A 19,881-nucleotide genomic window follows, 5' to 3' on the forward strand; every position below is an offset into this window, starting at 1 on the left:
AGAAAGTGTAAATACTCGAAAAGTTTGCAATTGAGAGGATGACAAGTGGATGTTGATCGTTCGAAAAAGGAAGATTTTTGCCAAGTAACAGTAGTAACGGCACTACCAGGCACTGAACTTACATGTCAGCGAAACGGATAGTAACTGCATGCTCGTAAATAGCAACCTCTTACCGAAGAGGATACAACACGAAGCGAATGCTAGTTGTATGGGCCTCAATTACTATCCTCTCGTTTGATACATTTATTACGTGAACACCAAACCATAATCGTATTTCATTGTATCGATTATTTAACAAATAATCGATTATTTGTTAAAGTTTCTCCTGAAAAATCAAATATATCGCGATGTAAAACCATTTTCTCTTTTTTTGTTTGAAATTTTTCTTCGGATTAATAAAACACCAGTAACCTTCCAAAGAAATTTGTAACTATTTACTATAAAGTTCTTGTTAAATTAAGAAAAAGACAGATTTACGAATTTGTCTACTTTTTTCCGATTTAATGCCTCGTTACTTACTAAAGAAATTTAAATACAGTCGACCATCGTAGAAGAGAGACGCATAAGGATAAATCACTGGAGGTATGTGTCTGCATTCAATATAGATTAAGTTCATTCATTTTTAATTTTTTAGCGAGGACACTCGACCAATGGAAATTTATTAACACCCCCTTTATCAGATCTCAATATTACACTGTCAAATACACCACCAATCTTCTACTGTGATGTCAGTCTAAAATTCCAGATATTCCATTGACATTGAAATTAAATTTAATCTGCAATTTAATTATGCACATGCGCATTAAGTTTATATTTAATTCAATTACTTTCTATGCATTGAGCTGCATTGTTATTTCTTCTGTTAAACAAATAAACTTACATTTTGTCATTTTTAACAACTATTTTCTATACACTGAGTTGCATTGTCAATTCTTCTCTTAAACAAAATATAAACTTACATTTTCTCCATTAGAGTTATCAATGCAATTAATTTAATAAAGTGAAAGTAAAAGCAAAATGTTAATTAAAAATATGATTAATTTTTAATAATAAGAAGAAATATAATTTTTATCCTACAGACTCAACCGCGGCGCTATTAGATAGCAGACGACAGGGTTTTAAAGCCATTCATTTGTTGAGTCATATGAAATCGGCGGACATTTCTTCCCAAGGGTAAAAATAACGCATGGTCCCATGAATTTTTTTTTGCTCAAAGAAAAAAAGGACGCTATTTCCATACAAGTCAAACAAGTGAACGACCCTCCCTGTCGTTTGCAATCCGAAATCACCACTTTTGTGCCTTTGGGTTAAAAATTATCCTAAGTAACACGGTGCCAAAGCAGTCAAAATGGTTTACATAAACGTTTCCTTCTTTAAAAAACTTGTAAAAGAATATGTAGATGACCTCGTACAAGTTCATGTACAGATTTAAGTGCAAGTACTCGTGTATGAACACGTTCACGTTTTTGTAGATGATCATTTATACCTATGTGTAAAAAGAATTAAAAACTTGTAAGGCTGAGCAGTAGTTTTCTTGACCATTTAAAGCTGCGTAATAGTTTTTAATATGCGAAAGTGAAGAGTTCATATGACTACAAGATCATATACATTTCCGTCCATAACGTCTGGTTCACCCCAGTAGGCCCTCTGACTACATAATATTTTGATCAAAAAGACGTATTTTTTTAAACTTTAATTTTTGTATTCATTAACAGTTATATGGAATGAAAAACTATTTTTTGAGATTAAAAAAATATTGTTGATACTGATATATTTATCTATTTTAAAAGTCATAACGGTACTGTTTGAGCTTGGGATTTTTGAAAAAAATAATTTTGCTGTTTAGCGATAAAAAAATTGTCAATGCTTAACGTAGGTGCCAATTTCACGAATCTTATATTTTTAAAACTCTTTTACAATGTATCAGGTTAAATTTTTCTACAGCCATCTCTAAAATGCACCACAGATTCCAAGATTCATCATAAGATTGTATTTTTACTTCAGAAGATAACGTGCCGTTACTATTGCCATACTATTGTCAAGCATAAATTTTCATCATAAAAGTGGTTTTGTCTTATGACGTTCGATGGATCTATTAAGATTAATTGACCCTTGTCACATAAGCGTGGATTATATGATGGTTTGCAATGTGTAATAGCAAACGATTTCATCGCTCTGTCTTCAGTCTTTTATTTAAGAACTTTGGTTGAATTGGTTATTTTGTTTTGTAAATAAAGCAACGTCACATATTATAGATATTTAGAGTGCTTTCAAATTTGAGTTGGAATTTCTGAGGCTCAGACACCAAAATATTGATTATGATTATCAATTTAAATGAACGTTCGTTTCAATTTTAAGAAAAATATTTATAATCAACGGTAGATACACATAATAATTTATATTGACGGTACACTTTGTATGTGATGATGGTTGTTAAAATCGACGGAGCATTTGTTACCACAAGTAGTTCAAGGTGTTTCGCTGTATTTTTACTATATAAATTACAGGAATTAATGAGTATAGTGGGGAAAAAATGAATAGCAAGTAAGAAAGTAGGAAAGAACAGGCAATTAAACTCGCTGCAAAGGAAGTTGCTAACTAAAAAGGGCGACGTTGAATGAAAACAGCTGCGGATGACGACACGGTCTCGACTCGTGAATGTTATATTATACTTTGGTGCACCAGTAAAAGTTAAGAATCGAAGCTATTTTTAAATAAGTATATAAACCAACGCCTACTCTCAAGTATGCTGATAAAATTTTTATATGTTGTTTCTGAAATCCAGAATCAAACAAAACTGTATGAATCTTTTCATTTTTATCCAAGTACTAAATTATTGAAAATTGGAAGTACAATTTTCTCTAATTTATAAAATCAATTGAGTATTTTTCTTAAAATATGTAGTCGTTTTTCAAAAAAATATAAAGTTCAAAAAATACTGAAAAGAATTTGAAAAGAATTCTTTGTAAAAAATTTCACTACATGTTTTGATACACTGGCGAAATTGTCAGAGTCAGTTGTTGAAAAATTCAACTACCATTATGTAGTTGAGTGGAAAGTATTTAAATTAATTACTTTTTTAGTTATGCTAACAATGTCTGTGTATTTTATTATTTTTGATGTAGTTAAAAAATAGTATGTCAGCTGACAAAAAAGTAGTTACAAAAGCAACTATACAAAATCTAATTGCACCAACTACATTCTTAGTTCTTTTAACTGCTTTTTGGTAGTCAATACAACTTTTTAAATTCAGTTGAAAACTTATTGAACTATTAAGAGTAGCTGAAAAGAAGTCAAATCTACTAGAAATTTTTTTTAGTGTAAGTCTTTCAACATTTTTGTGTTAACAAGTTTTTTAAAATGACAAAGAATTTTTAAAAATTAGATACTTATTTCTTGAAAAATGACAAAAATGCTTTTTTGAAAGGTCTAAAAATACATTAAAAGTATTTTTAAATTATTAAATATATGTAGAATGAATTACTGTTGCAAGGGGACGAAAAATTAAAAAAAATTGTTTCTAAAGTCTCAATATATTGGACATAATGGTAACGAAATATTATATTTTTTTTCTAATCGTTAATGTAATGTATTTTGAAGCTATAAACCGACAGATTAGCTCAGTCGGATAGATGCCTCGCTTGGCGGTCGTTTAAGGACCAAGGGTAAGCACCCTTGGTTCGCGCCCATTTGGCTTGGTATTTTTCCGGCACGTGAGACAATCTGAGCGGGAGGTTTGACGTCGAGGTATAATGATGTGCACCGTCGATTACACAGCCACACAAAAAAAAAAGTTCTGATCTGGGGGTCTCACTATGTAGACTTTATGGTTTTTGGGTCGCTGAATCCGAATCCGAGGTCCATTTAACCCCATCAGATCAGGATTTTGATATAACCTCAAAAAACCAATATGGCGGACACATTTTTGAAAAGTTTATCGGATTCGCTTGAAATTCGTTACTCTGGGGTTTTTGGGGTCGCTGATTACGAATCTGATGTCGGTTTTTCAAAATTCAAAATGGCGGATCCAATATGGCTGACACAGACATATTGGATCCGCCATTTTGAATTTTTGAAATCAGACTTCAAATTCGTAATCAGCGACCCCAAAACCCCCCGAGTAACGAATTTCAAGCGAATCCAATGAACTTTTCAAAAATGTGTCCGCCATATTGGTTTTTTGAGGTTATGTCAAAATCCTGATCTGATGAGGTTAAATGGACCTCGGATTCGGATTCAGCGACCCAAAAAACATAAAGTCTACATAGTGAGACCCCCAGATCAGAACATTTTTTTTGTGTGGCTGTGTTATTGTCCGGTACACACCATTAGAACTCGACTGTCAATAACCGGTTGTACTCAGGAGAGGTTTTCTACAGTTTCCCTCTTCTCTGGCGAGAAAACCCATTGACGGGTGGTCCAGGCGTATGCGAGTACTCCTAATTTTCAAGTCGTTCTGTAGGCGCAAAATTTAGTATTAAGAAATGTATTTATAAGAAATATTGTAAGAGAAATGTAAACACACTTGTATAGCTAGATAAGCTGAAGACGGGTGTGTAAACCAAATAAATAAAATAAAATATTTTGAAGCTATAATGAGAACCCTACTATCACCATGGCAATGAGACAGACTAGGTAGCTAGTCAAGTTAGGTAAGAGGTAAGTAGGCCGTTAGACGTAACGATTTTAAGTGACTATTTTTGAAAGGCAACGTAACTGTACATTTCCTTCAACTGCGTACCAACTCTTATCTATATACTTCCGGAGAAATACGCAGACTAGATAGTTTCAAGATACTAGATTAGAAACTTCCACTTAAGTTCTCAACTTTAAAAAATACTATTTTATTGCAAAAAAATAATAATTAATTTTTCAAATTTCGAAATTTCTCATAAATTAATTAATTAAATGTTGTAACATACTTTTTAAAATCGCCAAGGTATGTCTAAATTGGGTATGTTGAATATTGGGCCTAAACATACTTCTGAGCAGTGCGGGAAATTTCGAAAGTGGTCACTATACCAAGAGATTTTATTTTGTATCTAGTAGAAAAATTCTTTTTATTAATTTTCATGGACTTCATAAAGTCGTAATGAATGAAGTTAGCAGAGATTCACCATAAATAATAATAGAATTTTGAGATACCTATTCAGGGTGATTTTTGGGTACAATTTCTCATAAAGTTAGGTTCATAGAAGTTTGATGGGTTTTTTGAATAACCAGTAAAGAAGGGAAATATTTTATTATTATTCATAACTTTGCAGATTTATATGAAGGAAATTAAAAGAAATTCAAGTTTTGTTAATTTTAAATTTGGTTTATAGATAGTGTGTTTAGATTAAAATATTAAAGAATTCTTGTTAAAATTCACTTTTATTTTCGTATCAGTTTGAAAATTTATGGAGATTATAATATTAAAGTGTAATCAACATTTTAATATGTCAGTAAGATCACTGTAATGTTAAAAGTAATATTACGAATAATTTTATGTGCTGCTTGAGTACATGTAAATTCTTTTAAGTAGAAATCCAAGTTAATTTAAATTCGATTAGAATAAAATTCTATAAAACAAAAATTAAATATTTTAAGTTGCGACTTTATTTATTAATCGGTAGAGTAAGTCTTGTTCTTAACAGTTTCTAACAAGAGATATTGTTTTGCAAGGTTTTTTCTGATCAAACAACGTTTGATCTTTCTAAGTCGTTTCTCGAAGAAAAGGTATTGAGTTCAAGGGCACTTCACGTTTAGAGCGTTTCTCGTTTTCTGTTATATACTTCATTTATATAAATTTCTAATTTTAGTGTGAGTCATTCTCGCAGAAGACTCGTATATTAGCAAAGAAGTGATAACAGTCGAACCTATATTTTATCCACAAAAAAAAATTTAGTTCTTTTTAAAAACTCATAAAAAGTTGTCAAAAAAATTCTCTTTTTCTAAGCAGTAGTAGGGGAGACCGAGGTGAGTTGTAACAAAGCCGATTTCTCGAAAACTATGACCTTTTAAAAATTTTGAAAAGCTTACATTTATTACATTTTTGATTCACTATTTGATGTTAATTTACTTGTCCACCTGAGAAAAGTTTGAGATGTATTTAATATGTGTGCAAAAAAATTGCTAAAAGTAAGTTTTTGGCCGAAATTTTGATACTTTTATTATTCGACACATATTATATTTTTGTTATTCTAATATTTACCATAATAACTGTTGGATATCCTATTTTCATGAAATGATTTTGTTTTTTTGTGTCAGTCTCGAAATTTAAGATAAAAAATAATTATTCGAACCGATGCACAGTTTCTCGCACCTACACTTTTAAAAATTTTTATAGGATTTTTCAGAAACAAGCAACGGAAGTTTTATGCAGTTACATGTTACGTAAAATTTAGAAACGTTTAATTTTTTTCAGATACATAGGACTGAACAAATATTCAGTCCAATTCACCAAAAATTTTGTGACCGTTTCGTAATCTTCAGTAATGCGTAACAGCATAAAACTTCCGTTGCTATTTTCTGAAAATTTTGTTACAGTTTCGTAATTAAATTAAATAGAGACTGTTTTGATTTTTGCTAAAGTATATTGTTTTATATTATGGTTTTAAAAGTATTTAGAATTTCACAAATTTTCGTGTAAATCACTTTCATATTTTCCAAAGGAATAAAAATATTATTAAAAACATTTTTCGAGTTGCTCTTTCATATACAAAAGTCAAAATAATTTCTACTTATAGGTTTTTTTTGTTATTATTGAGCTTGTTGCTCATTTTTAATTTAGTTTTTGGTTTAATTTGATTTATATTGATCTCATAAATTTTCTTACTCTAATTTACTCCTTAATTATTCAAAAATTCGCAGAAAAAATTTTATTATTCTTAAATTTCTATAAAATATATTATATAATATTATTTTTAGCTATTATAAAGCTCAAATTGTTATTATAGATCGTAATTAAATACAAAAGATTGGTTTAAAATATCTAATTAGTGTTAAAGAAAGCGAAATATGTGATAACCCAATTCCAAAAATAAATTAAGGTATATTAAAACGAGTGTTTTATTTGTTTCTATTAATCAGATGTCTTTACGAACTAATTAAATTTACTTCACTAACTAAACTTAACATTAAAAATTAATTTTTTTTCATTAAAACCACAAAATCTGCAACTGTTACAACTAACTTCGACATGTGTGACAACTCACCTTGGTACTAAAGTCGGCGCAAAAAGTCTTTGCCCCTGAGATTTTGGCGACTTTAAAGTGTTATATCTCAAGAAAAAAAAATCGTAAAAGTTTTAGATAAACATTGAAATGATTGTTGTTTATTTGCGCAGAAATTGATATGCAATTTATAATTGAAAAAAAATTTTTCGATGATTTGTAAAATGATATGTGTAAAAATGTTACCCAAAAATAGGACTTTGTGAAATGCATTTACTTTCACTTCTTCCTGCGACATGAATAACAGTCGAAAAAATTCAAAAATTCTATAGAAAATTTGGTAATATCTTCCCTACACATAGAAATTTAATTGACCTAAAAATATTAATATTTATAGAAGTTATAAACATTTTTGTTAAACATTGCTTTTTTAATTTCTAATAAAGGTACAGTTTTGGGCTAAATTTTAAAATATTCAGTTTAAAAAATTAATAAAAACCTGATAATTTGTATTTTGATGCAATGTATATTTTGGTCGTAGTTTTTATATGAATTTTTCAGTTTTTAATGAGGTTCTGAAGCAAAAAAAAGACGTCAAAAAAAGGGTCACATTGACAAGTGCTACTTGCCAACTCGAGGGATTATTACGGTCAACTTCAAGGCCAAGTTCTGTTGGACCTTTAAAGTCAGGGATGTTTCATGAAATAACTGATGGAAGCCCTTCAAACTTATGCTGCAGTAATGTAAAAAAGGATTAATGACAAAGGGGCTCGAACTTTTCTATGATACATTCCTGAGACCCAAAGCACAGCTGCTGTGGGTTACTACTGGGCCATACCGCCGAGTAGCAAGTAGCCGTAAATTTTTTTTGGCATTTTTTTCTCACGCAATATGCAGCGCAGAAAATTGATTTTATTTTTAAATAAAAAATTAACACTTAAGAACTCGTAAGCTAACATTTTTTAGAATTTTGTACTGAATATTTTAAAATTTAGCCCAAAACTGTACCTTTATTAGAAATTAAAAAAGCAATGTTTAACAAAAATGTTTATAACTTCTATAAATATTAATATTTTTAGGTCAATTAAATTTCTATGTGTAGGGAAGATATTACCAAATTTTCTATAGAATTTTTGAATTTTTTCGACTGTTATTCATGTCGCAGGAAGAAGTGAAAGTAAATGCATTTCACAAAGTCCTATTTTTGGGTAACATTTTTACACATATCATTTTACAAATCATTGAAAAATTTTTTTTTAATTATAAATTGCATATCAATTTCTGCGCAAATAAACAACAATCATTTCAATGTTTATCTAAAACTTTTACGATTTTTTTTTCTTGAGATATAACACTTTAAAGTCGACAAAATCTCAGGGGCAAAGACTTTTTGCGCCGACATTAGGAGTTGTAACACTGGGAACTGTTTTGGATTTTGCAATTTTTTCGTAAAACCTTACAACTTTTTACATTTTTAATTTTTGATTCACATAGTACACAAAACTACCTATCCAAAAATACATATCTCATAAAAATAGGACAATTTTTGGCTGAGTTATACTGGATAATGTAAAAATCGTTTCAACTCACCTCGGTCTCCCCTACACATTCTAAACTGAAATCTTATGACTTACTCATTTCTAATTAACAACTTAACTATTTCCTGATTCTCTTTTTATTACGAAAATATTCATTTTTAACTAAAACTTTTGGCAAAACTATTCTTAATCTTCTTAAGGTATTTGGCGCGCGACTGGTCACTATCAAAAGTTTGTATCCGTTGACTGTACTTATGAAACGATTAAATGAATGCGAGTTTCCGAAAAACTTTTGCGGACGTACAGTTTGACACACAGATGTTCTCAAAGTATATTCATAACCTCTCGCATGAAAAACGATCGTGGCAACGTTGCAAGTTTGGCGTATGGCCGTCTTTAAAATTTCGCGCCAAAAGTAGCAGACAAGCTGTAGTATTTAACAAGCGCTATTGCCACGTTTACAAATTCACCTGTCATTTACAGTAAATGTTAAAATAATTTTTCAAGTTTGATGTTAAATATCTTTTAAACAAGACGGTGAAAAATTTTCATTTTTTTTTATAAAAGTTCATTTTGGTTCAATAAATAAAACTTTAGTTTTTCTAAAAAATCTGTCGATTAGTATAAGTGCAAAAATTAAAAATCTGTGGTTTTCATATGGTTTTCCTATACCGTACATGTTAAAAATCGAAACTTTGATTTCATTTTTTGAGACTTACAGACGGTCAATTTTATTTTAATAGGCCTTATTTTGTAGATAAATATCCAAAGAATAATTATGTAAAATTTAAAAAAATTCTGTCGAAAACGAATTTACGCGACAAATACCTTAAGTATGTATTAAAACCATAAAATTAGAAAAACGAACATAAATTTTTTCTAATTTAGGTAAACAGTTACATACACTGAGAAAACTGGAGTGTCAAATTCGGAGGTTCAAAAAGTGTATGTTTCCTTTGCTTATGAAGAGAGTTGAATAGTCCTTCTAAAATAAATTTTGAATTGATAATGGAAATCTACTTGTATATTCTCTCCCATTATATCTGAGGGTTAAAAGTTGCGCAGAAAATGTGTACGATCTGATGCGCGCGAAATTATTTTTCTGACATTTTATGTATTTAATTTTGGGGGTTAGGTTGACATATTTATTCATTTCGCGCCGGATAAGGAAGGGATTTCTCAAGATGGTTAATTTGTCCCTCTGTTATAAACTTATTTTCCCTCCAAGAGAAGTGGCACGAATATCTGTTAATGGTGTATTTGAACATTTAGATTCCCAGGCGTGAAAGACCAGTGCTGACGATGGGTTGAAACTTGACTGAGTCTTGAACGCCCAGCGTGGGTAACCCAGAGTTGGAGCAGTCTTTATATCATTGTCACTCAATATTGGTTCAGCATGGGACACCAATGTTCGTCCCATGCTCGATTCAAGACTCGGTCAATCTTCGTGAGTGGAGCTTCAACATCCAGTCTTTATTCAATCTTGAATCAATCTTGATAGTTTATTTATTACCGTGTGCACTTACCAATATTAGATATAAATATTTATAAATTATTTAATATTAAAATATTATTATCTGATATTTTTTAGTAATTTTTTATACTATTTAAAAATTATTATTCTTATTATTAATTATTATTAAATAATATAATAAGTATTATTATTATTATTATTAAGATATCAATTGGTAAATAAATATTAATATTTATTTAGTGTATAATATTTATATTAATTATATAAGATTCATATCAATAAAGTTAAATTATTATATATTATTTTTTTTTGCACAGTGTCAAATTATTATTTCAAAGTTCAAGAGTTTCGTTTATCTGAAAAATTTTCAGTGAAAAAAATGTTCATTAGGTAGTAATAAATATTTATGCCTAGTGTAAAATTACTAAGCATAAATATTTATCACTACCTAATGAACATTTTTTTCACTGAAAATTTTTCAGATAAACGAAACTCTTGAATTTGAAAATAATAATTTGACACTGTGCGAGAAAAAAAATAATATATAATTTAACTTATAAAATTATCAGAAAAAATATTTTAATATTAAATAATTTATAAATATTTATAGATAATATTGTACAGTGCACACGGTAATAAAGAAACTGAATATTGTATCAAGATTGACCGAGTCTTGAATCGAGCATGGGACGAACATTGGTATCCCATGTTGAGTGACGGCACTGGCATTGATATAGTAGATTAGGCGAGAAGCCTTCCAGCCTTCTGTGGCCGAGCGGTTTAAATGCGTGCGTTGAGAACTTCCGGTATGCGTTAGAGGCGGGGTGCGTGAGTTTCGATCCCACATGCGAGCGAATATTTTTCATTCTTTGTTATAAGCGTTTATATAAAATAATAAAATTGTGTGTTGTGTTGTGAATAAAAAATGTGAACATGTTTATAAATAATGTTAAAAGTCTGTTAAAAATCAAGAAAAAAATGTAACGATTAACAGAAAAATTGTCTTTTTTTACTAAAATTATTTTTTTAAAATTACTATTCAAATGATATTTATTGTTAGTAATATATTCTTATTTATATGAAAATAATATAATTATTACAAATAATAACTTATCGTCATTAAATATATATGTATATATACGCACATGAATTAAAATAATAACAATAATATTTATTATTATTATCAATAATTCATATATTCACATTATATTGAATAAACGTGAGAAACGAGTAAATTTGGGAACAGTGGAAGCAGTCTTGTTTCAGTCCTGCATTAGGCGTCCGCAGCATTGATTGAGCATTGATGTCCAATGCTGAATCAAGGCTCGCGCTGCAGTCTGGAATCGGTGTTACATTAAAGCTTCGATCAGTCCTGCTCTCGCTGATTCACTCATGCTCAATCAATGTTGACCAATGCTCGGCCAATCTTTATAAAGCCTGAACTCGGCGTCACTTCGCGCCTGGGTTGTTATCCAATAGCTAACTCTCAAATATGAACGATTTGTCCCTCCAGATGTTTAGTACAATACTCCAGTTTTCTCAGTGTAGATAATTTAAAATAGGTGTATACTACTAAAATAGTAAAATTTAAAAAATTTATGTATTTTCTCCTTACTTGATTTTAAATCTTTAAATTAATAACAGACATCAACGATTGATTGATTTCACACTTGTCTACACTATCTTCTATTTCTAAATTACTTAATGTGTTCACATGGTATTAAACTACAGAATGTTGTATTGTCAACATGATAATGTTCTATTATGTAAATGTTTCTATTATGTATCACTTGTTAATTTGAGAAGCACGATTATTAAAAACATGTCTGACAAGTGAAATTTGTGAAAAACGAAAATTTGGGTTCTAATTTTCATTGATTGAATGGAGGCTCTACATTATGATTAGATATATAACATAGCAATGTTAAGAAATGTAGAGCTGTATAGGGGACAGATGGGAAAGATTGAACAGAGAATTCAGCGCCAAATAGGAGAGACGAATGGTGCACGGAAAAAAAAGTACGTGAAAGTTTCATTGACTCGGTACTTGACTTTTGGATACGACACAAAATACTAAAAACAGTCTAGTCATTTTGCATGAGAGTTTCAAAAGCAGTCAATGAAATATTCTACTATCCGCGAGAAAATGATAGGCCCCTGAAAAATGTTCGAATTTGACTTGAAATATCTCTGTTAAAAAAATTATTTGAAAAAAATGAGAAATATTTTTGGAAAGCGTGGAATCTTATATGTTTGTATACGAAAGGCCAATATTGGAAAAAAATTGTTGCACCGTACAGGTGCAGAATTACATCACAGTGTACCCCATTTTTCGACATTTTTAAAAATGGTCGACTTTGGTACAAGATTTTACACGGAAGCGATTATTCAAAAAATTCGAAAAAAGAACTATTTATTAACTGAATCTGTCCAAACGAATTTGCTTTATAATTATTAAAAAATCTTAATTATTATTGTATTTATTAACAATAATAGGAGACAATGTTATCTCTGGTTCTAATAGTCTAATTGAAATAAATCAAATTGGAAGTTGTAAATAATTAATCTTTTTATTATCTTAGCTGATTAAGAAAAACGAAATTCTTCTATTAATTACATTTTTCAACATTTATTTGGACAGTTTTTTTCTCTTGAGAACAAGTGTAAAACGGTTGCAAAAACCAAATTTTTTTCGACAAAATCTTAACCCTGTCATAAATAATACTACGAACTTCTCCAAAATGTGGACTCAGAACAAAGCTTAGAATTTTTTTCACATAGGCTATACAGTGCATGCCAGATTTTTATTTATGACAGGGTTAAGATTTTGTCGAAAAAAATTGGGTTTTCGCAACCGTTTTACACTTGTTCTCAAGAAAAAAAAACTGTCCAAATAAATGTTGAAAAATGTAATTAATAGAAGAATTTCGTTTTTCTTAATCAGCTAAGATAATAAAAAGATTAATTATTTACAACTTCCAATTTGATTTATTTCAATTAGACTATTAGAACCAGAGATAACATTGTCTCCTATTATTGTTAATAAATACAATAATAATTAAGATTTTTTAATAATTATAAAGCAAATTCGTTTGGACAGATTCAGTTAATAAATAGTTCCTTTTTCGAATTTTTTGAATAATCGCTTCCGTGTAAAATCTTGTACCAAAGTCGACCATTTTTAAAAATGTCGAAAAATGGGGTACACTGTGATGTAATTCTGCACCTGTACGGTGCAACAATTTTTTTCCAATATTGGCCTTTCGTATACAAACATATAAGATTCCACGCTTTCCAAAAATATTTCTCATTTTTTTCAAATAATTTTTTTAACAGAGATATTTCAAGTCAAATTCGAACATTTTTCAGGGGCCTATCATTTTCTCGCGGATAGTAGTACCTTGCTTGAGAATTTCATTGACTTTCAAAAAAATTGTAAAATAAAAAAAATAATTTCCACTTGTTCACACAGTTTTTCTGAAATTCACTCATTCATTCACATATATTGATAATTAATCACACAAACAAAGAACAATTATTGTATCACTTTTCGACGTTCGTCAACACTTATGAACTAACCTATAACACACACATATATTCGCGTATAACTTAAATATAAACACACACTTAACACTTAAAAGTACGTATCGAATTGTTCTTATATACCACATGGTGAAATTTTTCACGACTTCTGAGACATGCTATTTCACTGAAAACTGAGACTTACATAACATTCTGTTTTGTGAGAAACACAAAATAAAAAATATTTTTTTGAAAGTCAATTCTTGAAGACAAATATATATTAACACTATTTGTTTTTCATAAAATAATAGTATATTCACATCTGAAATTAACACAAATGGAAACAGACGATCAGCTGGCATTTACCTTGGGTAGAAACGCGCAACGCACACTGCGCATGCTCTACAGAATTTTCAAGCGCAGTCAACTAATCTTTCACGTACTTTATAAAACTGAACAAATGACTTTTCGTTAAAATTTAAAAAACAATGTTGCCCATACTAGTACTAGAACAACTCTAGGACTTTTCTATATTTTCTAATAAAAAGTATATGATACAGCCTTGTATTTTGTGTCCTATCCAAAAGTCAAGCACTTTCAAGGAAGGATCCACGTACTTTTTTTTCCGTGTGTGGCAAACTGACCTAAGGACCACATCCTGTCTAAAATTTTGTCTGGAATTTTGAGACTATCTTTAAACTTCAGACCCTTTGAGAAAACCAGTCTCATATAGTGTACTGGCAAAGACCTTGTCATGGGTCAGTATATTTCTTTTTCAACCATTTATTTTTCAGGTTCGGGCCACAATTCCCAAAAGAAAGTGCTCTATAGTTCTCAGATTTTTTCAAAGAGCCTCAACAACTGCATTTTCACACTTTCGAAAAATTTAAGCTCTTTCAGATAATTAAGTTTATCGAATACCAAATGGTGTTATGTTATAATTATAAAGAAATAATTGGTAAATAGTATTTTTAATTATATTGTATTATAGTTTTTTAATATGTTAAAAAATTGGTTAAAATATAAAAAAAATAATTTTGCTTAGGAAAATATTTTTCTACAGAGAGATTTGCATACTATCAAGTATAATTGTTAGAATATTTTGTTACTAAATGAAAGGAACCTTTTTCCCAACAAGAAATGGATGACTGACTTTTAATATTGTACGACAGTTTCCGTTACATTTCCTACTTCCGGTCACGAAGGATACAAGTTTATGATGAAAAATGTACAGTGGTGAATTATAAGACAGCATCCTTTGGTGAAGGGAGCTTTCTATAATGAGATTACTGCAAGGATGTCATTAAAGTCAAGAACATCTTTTCAATTTCTAAGATCGACTTTTTTCTCAAAAAATTAAACACTCTTTACGTCCGTTAACTACGTTGATAGAAAAATGTGTTAAGTTATTATAAATTTATTTTCTGTTTTTATTAAATTTCATTTTGGTAAATTGAATTCAATATAATACCTTCTTTTGTTTTCCGAGTTATTCGGAGAGGAAACAATCTCTTGAAACGATCTTTTCTTGTTTTCTCGATTGGTATAGTCGTTTAGCAATGTCTTTTTCATTTTTTGTGAGAAGAAAAGTCGCGATGGTGCGCCAACGTTAAAATTTATCGAGTCACCGTCGGTCTATCGATTTTCAGCGTCCAATGTACTGCGCCTGGGATTTCTGGAACAGAACCGAGGAGGAAGATTTTTTCTTTAGATTTCATGTTGAATTTGAAAATGTTCGAATAAAATTATAATACTGAGTTTAGAAAAAAGAAAAAAAAAAGATAAATCCGTTTTGAAAAGACAAAAATATACACAAGACAACCATTTTTTTATTTCTAAAACTGGAAGAAATTTAATGCAATGACAATTAAATAAAAAATATAGAAATTGTTCTTTAAAAAATTTAAAAATTGGAACTGACCAAGTTTAATGATTTTGTGAAATTTGTTCAGTCTATAAAATCATTCAAGTAATAATAAACAACATTTAACAAAAAAAAATATTACTGTCCACTGAAAAATTTAAAAAAGTTCTGTTTAACGAGAAAGTTAATTTCAGAACAAAATTCAAAGCAGCATGCGTAAAGTCTCGTTTTTAACCTTGAGTTTAAGTTTCACGGGGCGGAGAAATCAAGTTTGGTCAGTTTTTAATGAAAGAAATAATAAAAGATAATGTCTACGATAAGCCAATATCTACTAAACAAATCAGACAGAGATAAAGGGGGGAAGGGGAGAAATAAGTTTTTTGAAAGACTAAACGACATTTTTCCAAATTCGAAACCAGTCCAATTTGTTTTTGAGACATGGAGAAGAAATATTTGAAACACAATTAAACTTTGATCAAGTTTCCTACCAATTGATGCTACCTAGGTTCGGAATTACAATAATATAAGAAAACTAAAAGTATGTTAGTTTTCATTTGTAAGCATTAGGTACAGGCACTCTTTATGAAAACAATATTTTAAATGCTAAAAATAATTTGTAAAACGAAAAAAGTTTGTAAATACATATCTAGTCGCCCAGGCAGAAAAGTTGGAGGTGTGCCAGCACTAACGACCGGCATGGTACCGAACCGGTTGTAAAGTAAGACATATGCCGGTACCGGCAAAAAGGTACCGGGCCGGATATGAAATAAATACCGGCCCAGTACCGGCTCGGTGGTAAATGTGGATTTCTACCGGTACTGGTAGTGTGTACCGGGCCGGTTGATTAAAAATATCTGGCCCAGCACCGGCCCGGTACTATAATTTACTTCTTTTTTTATACCGCCCAAGGAGATTTGCCGGTGATAATATTTGTACCGGCCCAGCACCGGCGTATCACCGGCCCGGTACTGTCATTTCGCTCTGTTTTATACCGCCGAAGGAAATTTGCCGGTGATAATATTTTTACCGGCCCAGCACCGGCCCGGTACTGTCATTTCGCTCTGGTTTATACCGCCGAAGGAGATTTGCCGGTGATAATATTTGTACCGGCCCAGCACCGGCGTATCACCGGCCCGGTACTGTCATTTCGCTCTGTTTTATACTGCCGACGGAGATTTGCCGGTGATAATATTTGTACCGACCCAGCACTGGCGTATCACCGGCCCGGTACTACTATTTGGTTTTGTTTTTATACGGACGAAGGATATTTTCCGGTGATAACATTTGTACCGGCCCAGCACAAAAATTTACTTAACCCCTTCACTGTTTGGAAAAATATTCATTTTAGTGCCCCAAAATATCCATCAAAATCTTTTAAATTGTTATATTACTTAAAAATAATAAACAATTATTTATTTATTACTTTTTCTAGTATCATTGATACATATAGTATGTGAATAATTATATAAAAGAATTTATTTTATAATTTAAATAACAAATTTCTATTTTTTGCTAAAACTTTCACGACCCAACGTTGGGTCGCAAACAGTCTGGGCCATCTTTTTTCACGACCCAACGTTGGGTCGCAAACAGGCAACGGGTTAATGCTTTCTACTGGCAAAGAAGTTTTGCCGACAAAAATATTAGTACTAACCCAGTGTCCTCCCGGTTGTTTGCCAATGTTAAACTATCAGAAAAAGAATTAAAGAAAAGAAAAAAAATTTGAAAATTAATTTATTAATTAATTTATTAATTTAATTATTAATAATAAATTAATTAGTTAGTTGTGCCGGCAACTATATTAATACCGAGTAGGTTGCTTATTGGTGCCGGCCCGGTACTTAACCGGTGAATAGGGCGGTTATTATTATTTATAATTACTATTTTTATTTATTTATTTTTAATAATTTAAATTGAATTAAAATAAATTAGAAATACAAATACTGGCCCGGTACTGCACCGGTTGAATATAAGTGCCGGCCCGGTACTGCTGCCAGGTGGAATGTCGGTTGGACTTTATAAGCTCACTTTGCATTTGCTTTCCATATGGAGGTTTAGGTTAGCGGATGTGGTGTCGACTTTGCAGCCTCAGGGTCCGGAGTTCAATTCCTCGAGTCTTCAGATTTTTCTATAATTGTTTATGTTTCTCTGTTTCAGCATTTAATATATTTACTGTTTCCAATTTAAAATTAATAATAACATTGATAATAATAATAATAATTAAACAATTAATCAGACTGAAATATAATTTTTTTAACCGGCCCGGTACCACACTGGTTGTTTTTTAGTGCCGGCCCGGTACTGCGTCAGATATTTATTAGTGCCGGCCCGGTACGGTTGCCGGATACCTACCGAAGTTATCATCCGTCAATTTACCGGTACTGCGCCGGTGGAATGAACAGACTTATGCCGGTACTGGACCAGTACCTAGCCGTTTGTACCGGGCCGGTATCATCCCGGTCGTCAATTTCTACCTGGGCGACCTTACCCGCACCTCAGACTATTTCGACAATATTCTACCATGAATACTTTAATTGGGGTTTAATCAATGTTTTCATTAATAAATTATTCAAATAACTAGGGGAGACTGGGGAAACCCGCTCACAGGGTAAACCCGCTCACTATCGATTTGACGCTATGAACTCAACTTAAGGTACTACTACACTTTAGAATTTTAAAAAAATTTATTTTTTTTTATTGTATTTTTTAACTCCTTATGACTTCAGAAAACACCTCCTAAAGTATTTATAACCAATTGTAAAAAATAAAAGTGAATTTTTCAAAAAATATTCAATTAATGTAAAAAGTCATTGACAAATTAAGTAAGTCTTTAAGGGGATGGTGGGGTCCAGCTTTTTGTTACGACCAGTAGAAACATTGGTGCTAATGTATGTAACAGTGTCTGACAAAAAAAATGGTGGGGTTTCAATTTGAAAAAGAATTTTAGGTAATTTATGGATGGCCTCTAACGATACATATATAAGTTTAAACGCGTTTTTCTCAAAATAACGTTTTCTCAAATTGCGGACAGTTTATATCTGAATCTACTGAACCGATTTTAATAAATGATAACTCGTTTTGTTTGTTAGAATGTCCTGTGTGACAATTTACCAGAAAATGGTAAAAAAATTAAAAAAAACATTTTTGCAGACTAGAAAAATACTGAAAAACATAGTGTATTTTGACAAAAATTATTGAAACATCTGCTATTTTTTTATTTTAGTCGATTTTTCATTATTGGTGGTAGATTTCTATGCAATTCTTGAAAAGATAAAGTGAGCGGATTTACCCTGGAAAATTGTGATTTCGAAATTTGGTATATGTGTGTTAAAAAGTTTCTCTAAGTAAAACTAAAAAAGATAAATTAAAAACTCTTTTTTATTTTTTTAGTAGAAATCATAAGCTTTCAAATGATATAAATTAACTTGGATTTAGAGAATAATTTCCTAGATTTTAACCGGTCTGAAAAAAAGTGAACGGGTTTACCCCAGTCTCCCCTATATCTCATTTTATTTTCAAAGCGGTTCAAAGGTTCTCTTTTTAGTATAAAATGCTTTGTTTGGTTTCAAATTAACAATAAGTAACATTTTTTTAATTTAAACTGTTTTTGGGCAAACTCACCCCTAGAGATGTGCCAATAGTTTGAATTCGAACTATTCGAAGATTTCAAATCAACTGTAGTTACTCTCTAAATCTGAATATGTGAAATTTCACTTATTATACGTTATAAGTCGTCTTCTCGATCAATATTACTTTATTTAACAATACATTGATTCGAAATAAATTGGAATTCGAATCGCCTTTAGATTCGATTCGAAATTTTTTTATAAGATTCGATTCAAAGTAATTTTATCGGATTCGATTCGATTCGAGACCTAAATTCCTAATTCGCACATCTCTACTCACCCCCACTCTTCCCTATTACAAAAGCAATATGCCCTTATTAAACGAGAGAATCGTATTCCTTTCATGTATAATAAAAAATTATTTAATTTTGCTATTCGCGTTAAAGTCTTGTACAGTGGCAATGAAACGCTATGCAATTGTACTCTCTAAATATGAATTAGCGAAATTTCTAATTAAGCAGTGAAATTTCACTAATTCACAGCGTATATACGCTAATTGAATCAGTGATATACTTATCGCTGGGGAATTAGTGAAATTTCGCTAATTCATATTTAGAGAGTACAATTGTGTACTCTCCTAAAAAGGCTTTGGATCCGTGTACAAATTAAGTTTGGAAAATCTCTTAAAATATAATTTTATTTCTCCAAAATTCAAATCAGTCAAAAGTGAATTAAAATATTTATTATTTATATAAATTATATA

The 19,881-nt window shown here is 30.6% G+C and overlaps 1 protein-coding gene across 1 annotated transcript in view; it reads right to left on the bottom strand.

The window, feature by feature from the left end:
- LOC122504199 (protein gustavus) overlaps positions 1-15,379 on the bottom strand; it is a 101,026-nt gene extending 85,647 nt beyond the window's left edge. The window contains exon 1 of the mRNA XM_043615140.1: positions 15,160-15,379. Coding sequence (XP_043471075.1) covers positions 15,160-15,260 — 101 coding nt within the window. The 5' untranslated portion in view covers positions 15,261-15,379. The remainder of the gene's footprint in view (positions 1-15,159) is intronic.
- Positions 15,380-19,881: the final 4,502 nt, after the last annotated feature.

Source organism: Leptopilina heterotoma, unplaced genomic scaffold (genome assembly GCF_015476425.1).
Source record: "Leptopilina heterotoma isolate Lh14 unplaced genomic scaffold, ASM1547642v1 Lhet_285, whole genome shotgun sequence".
Classification (NCBI taxonomy): Eukaryota; Metazoa; Arthropoda; class Insecta; order Hymenoptera; family Figitidae; genus Leptopilina; species Leptopilina heterotoma.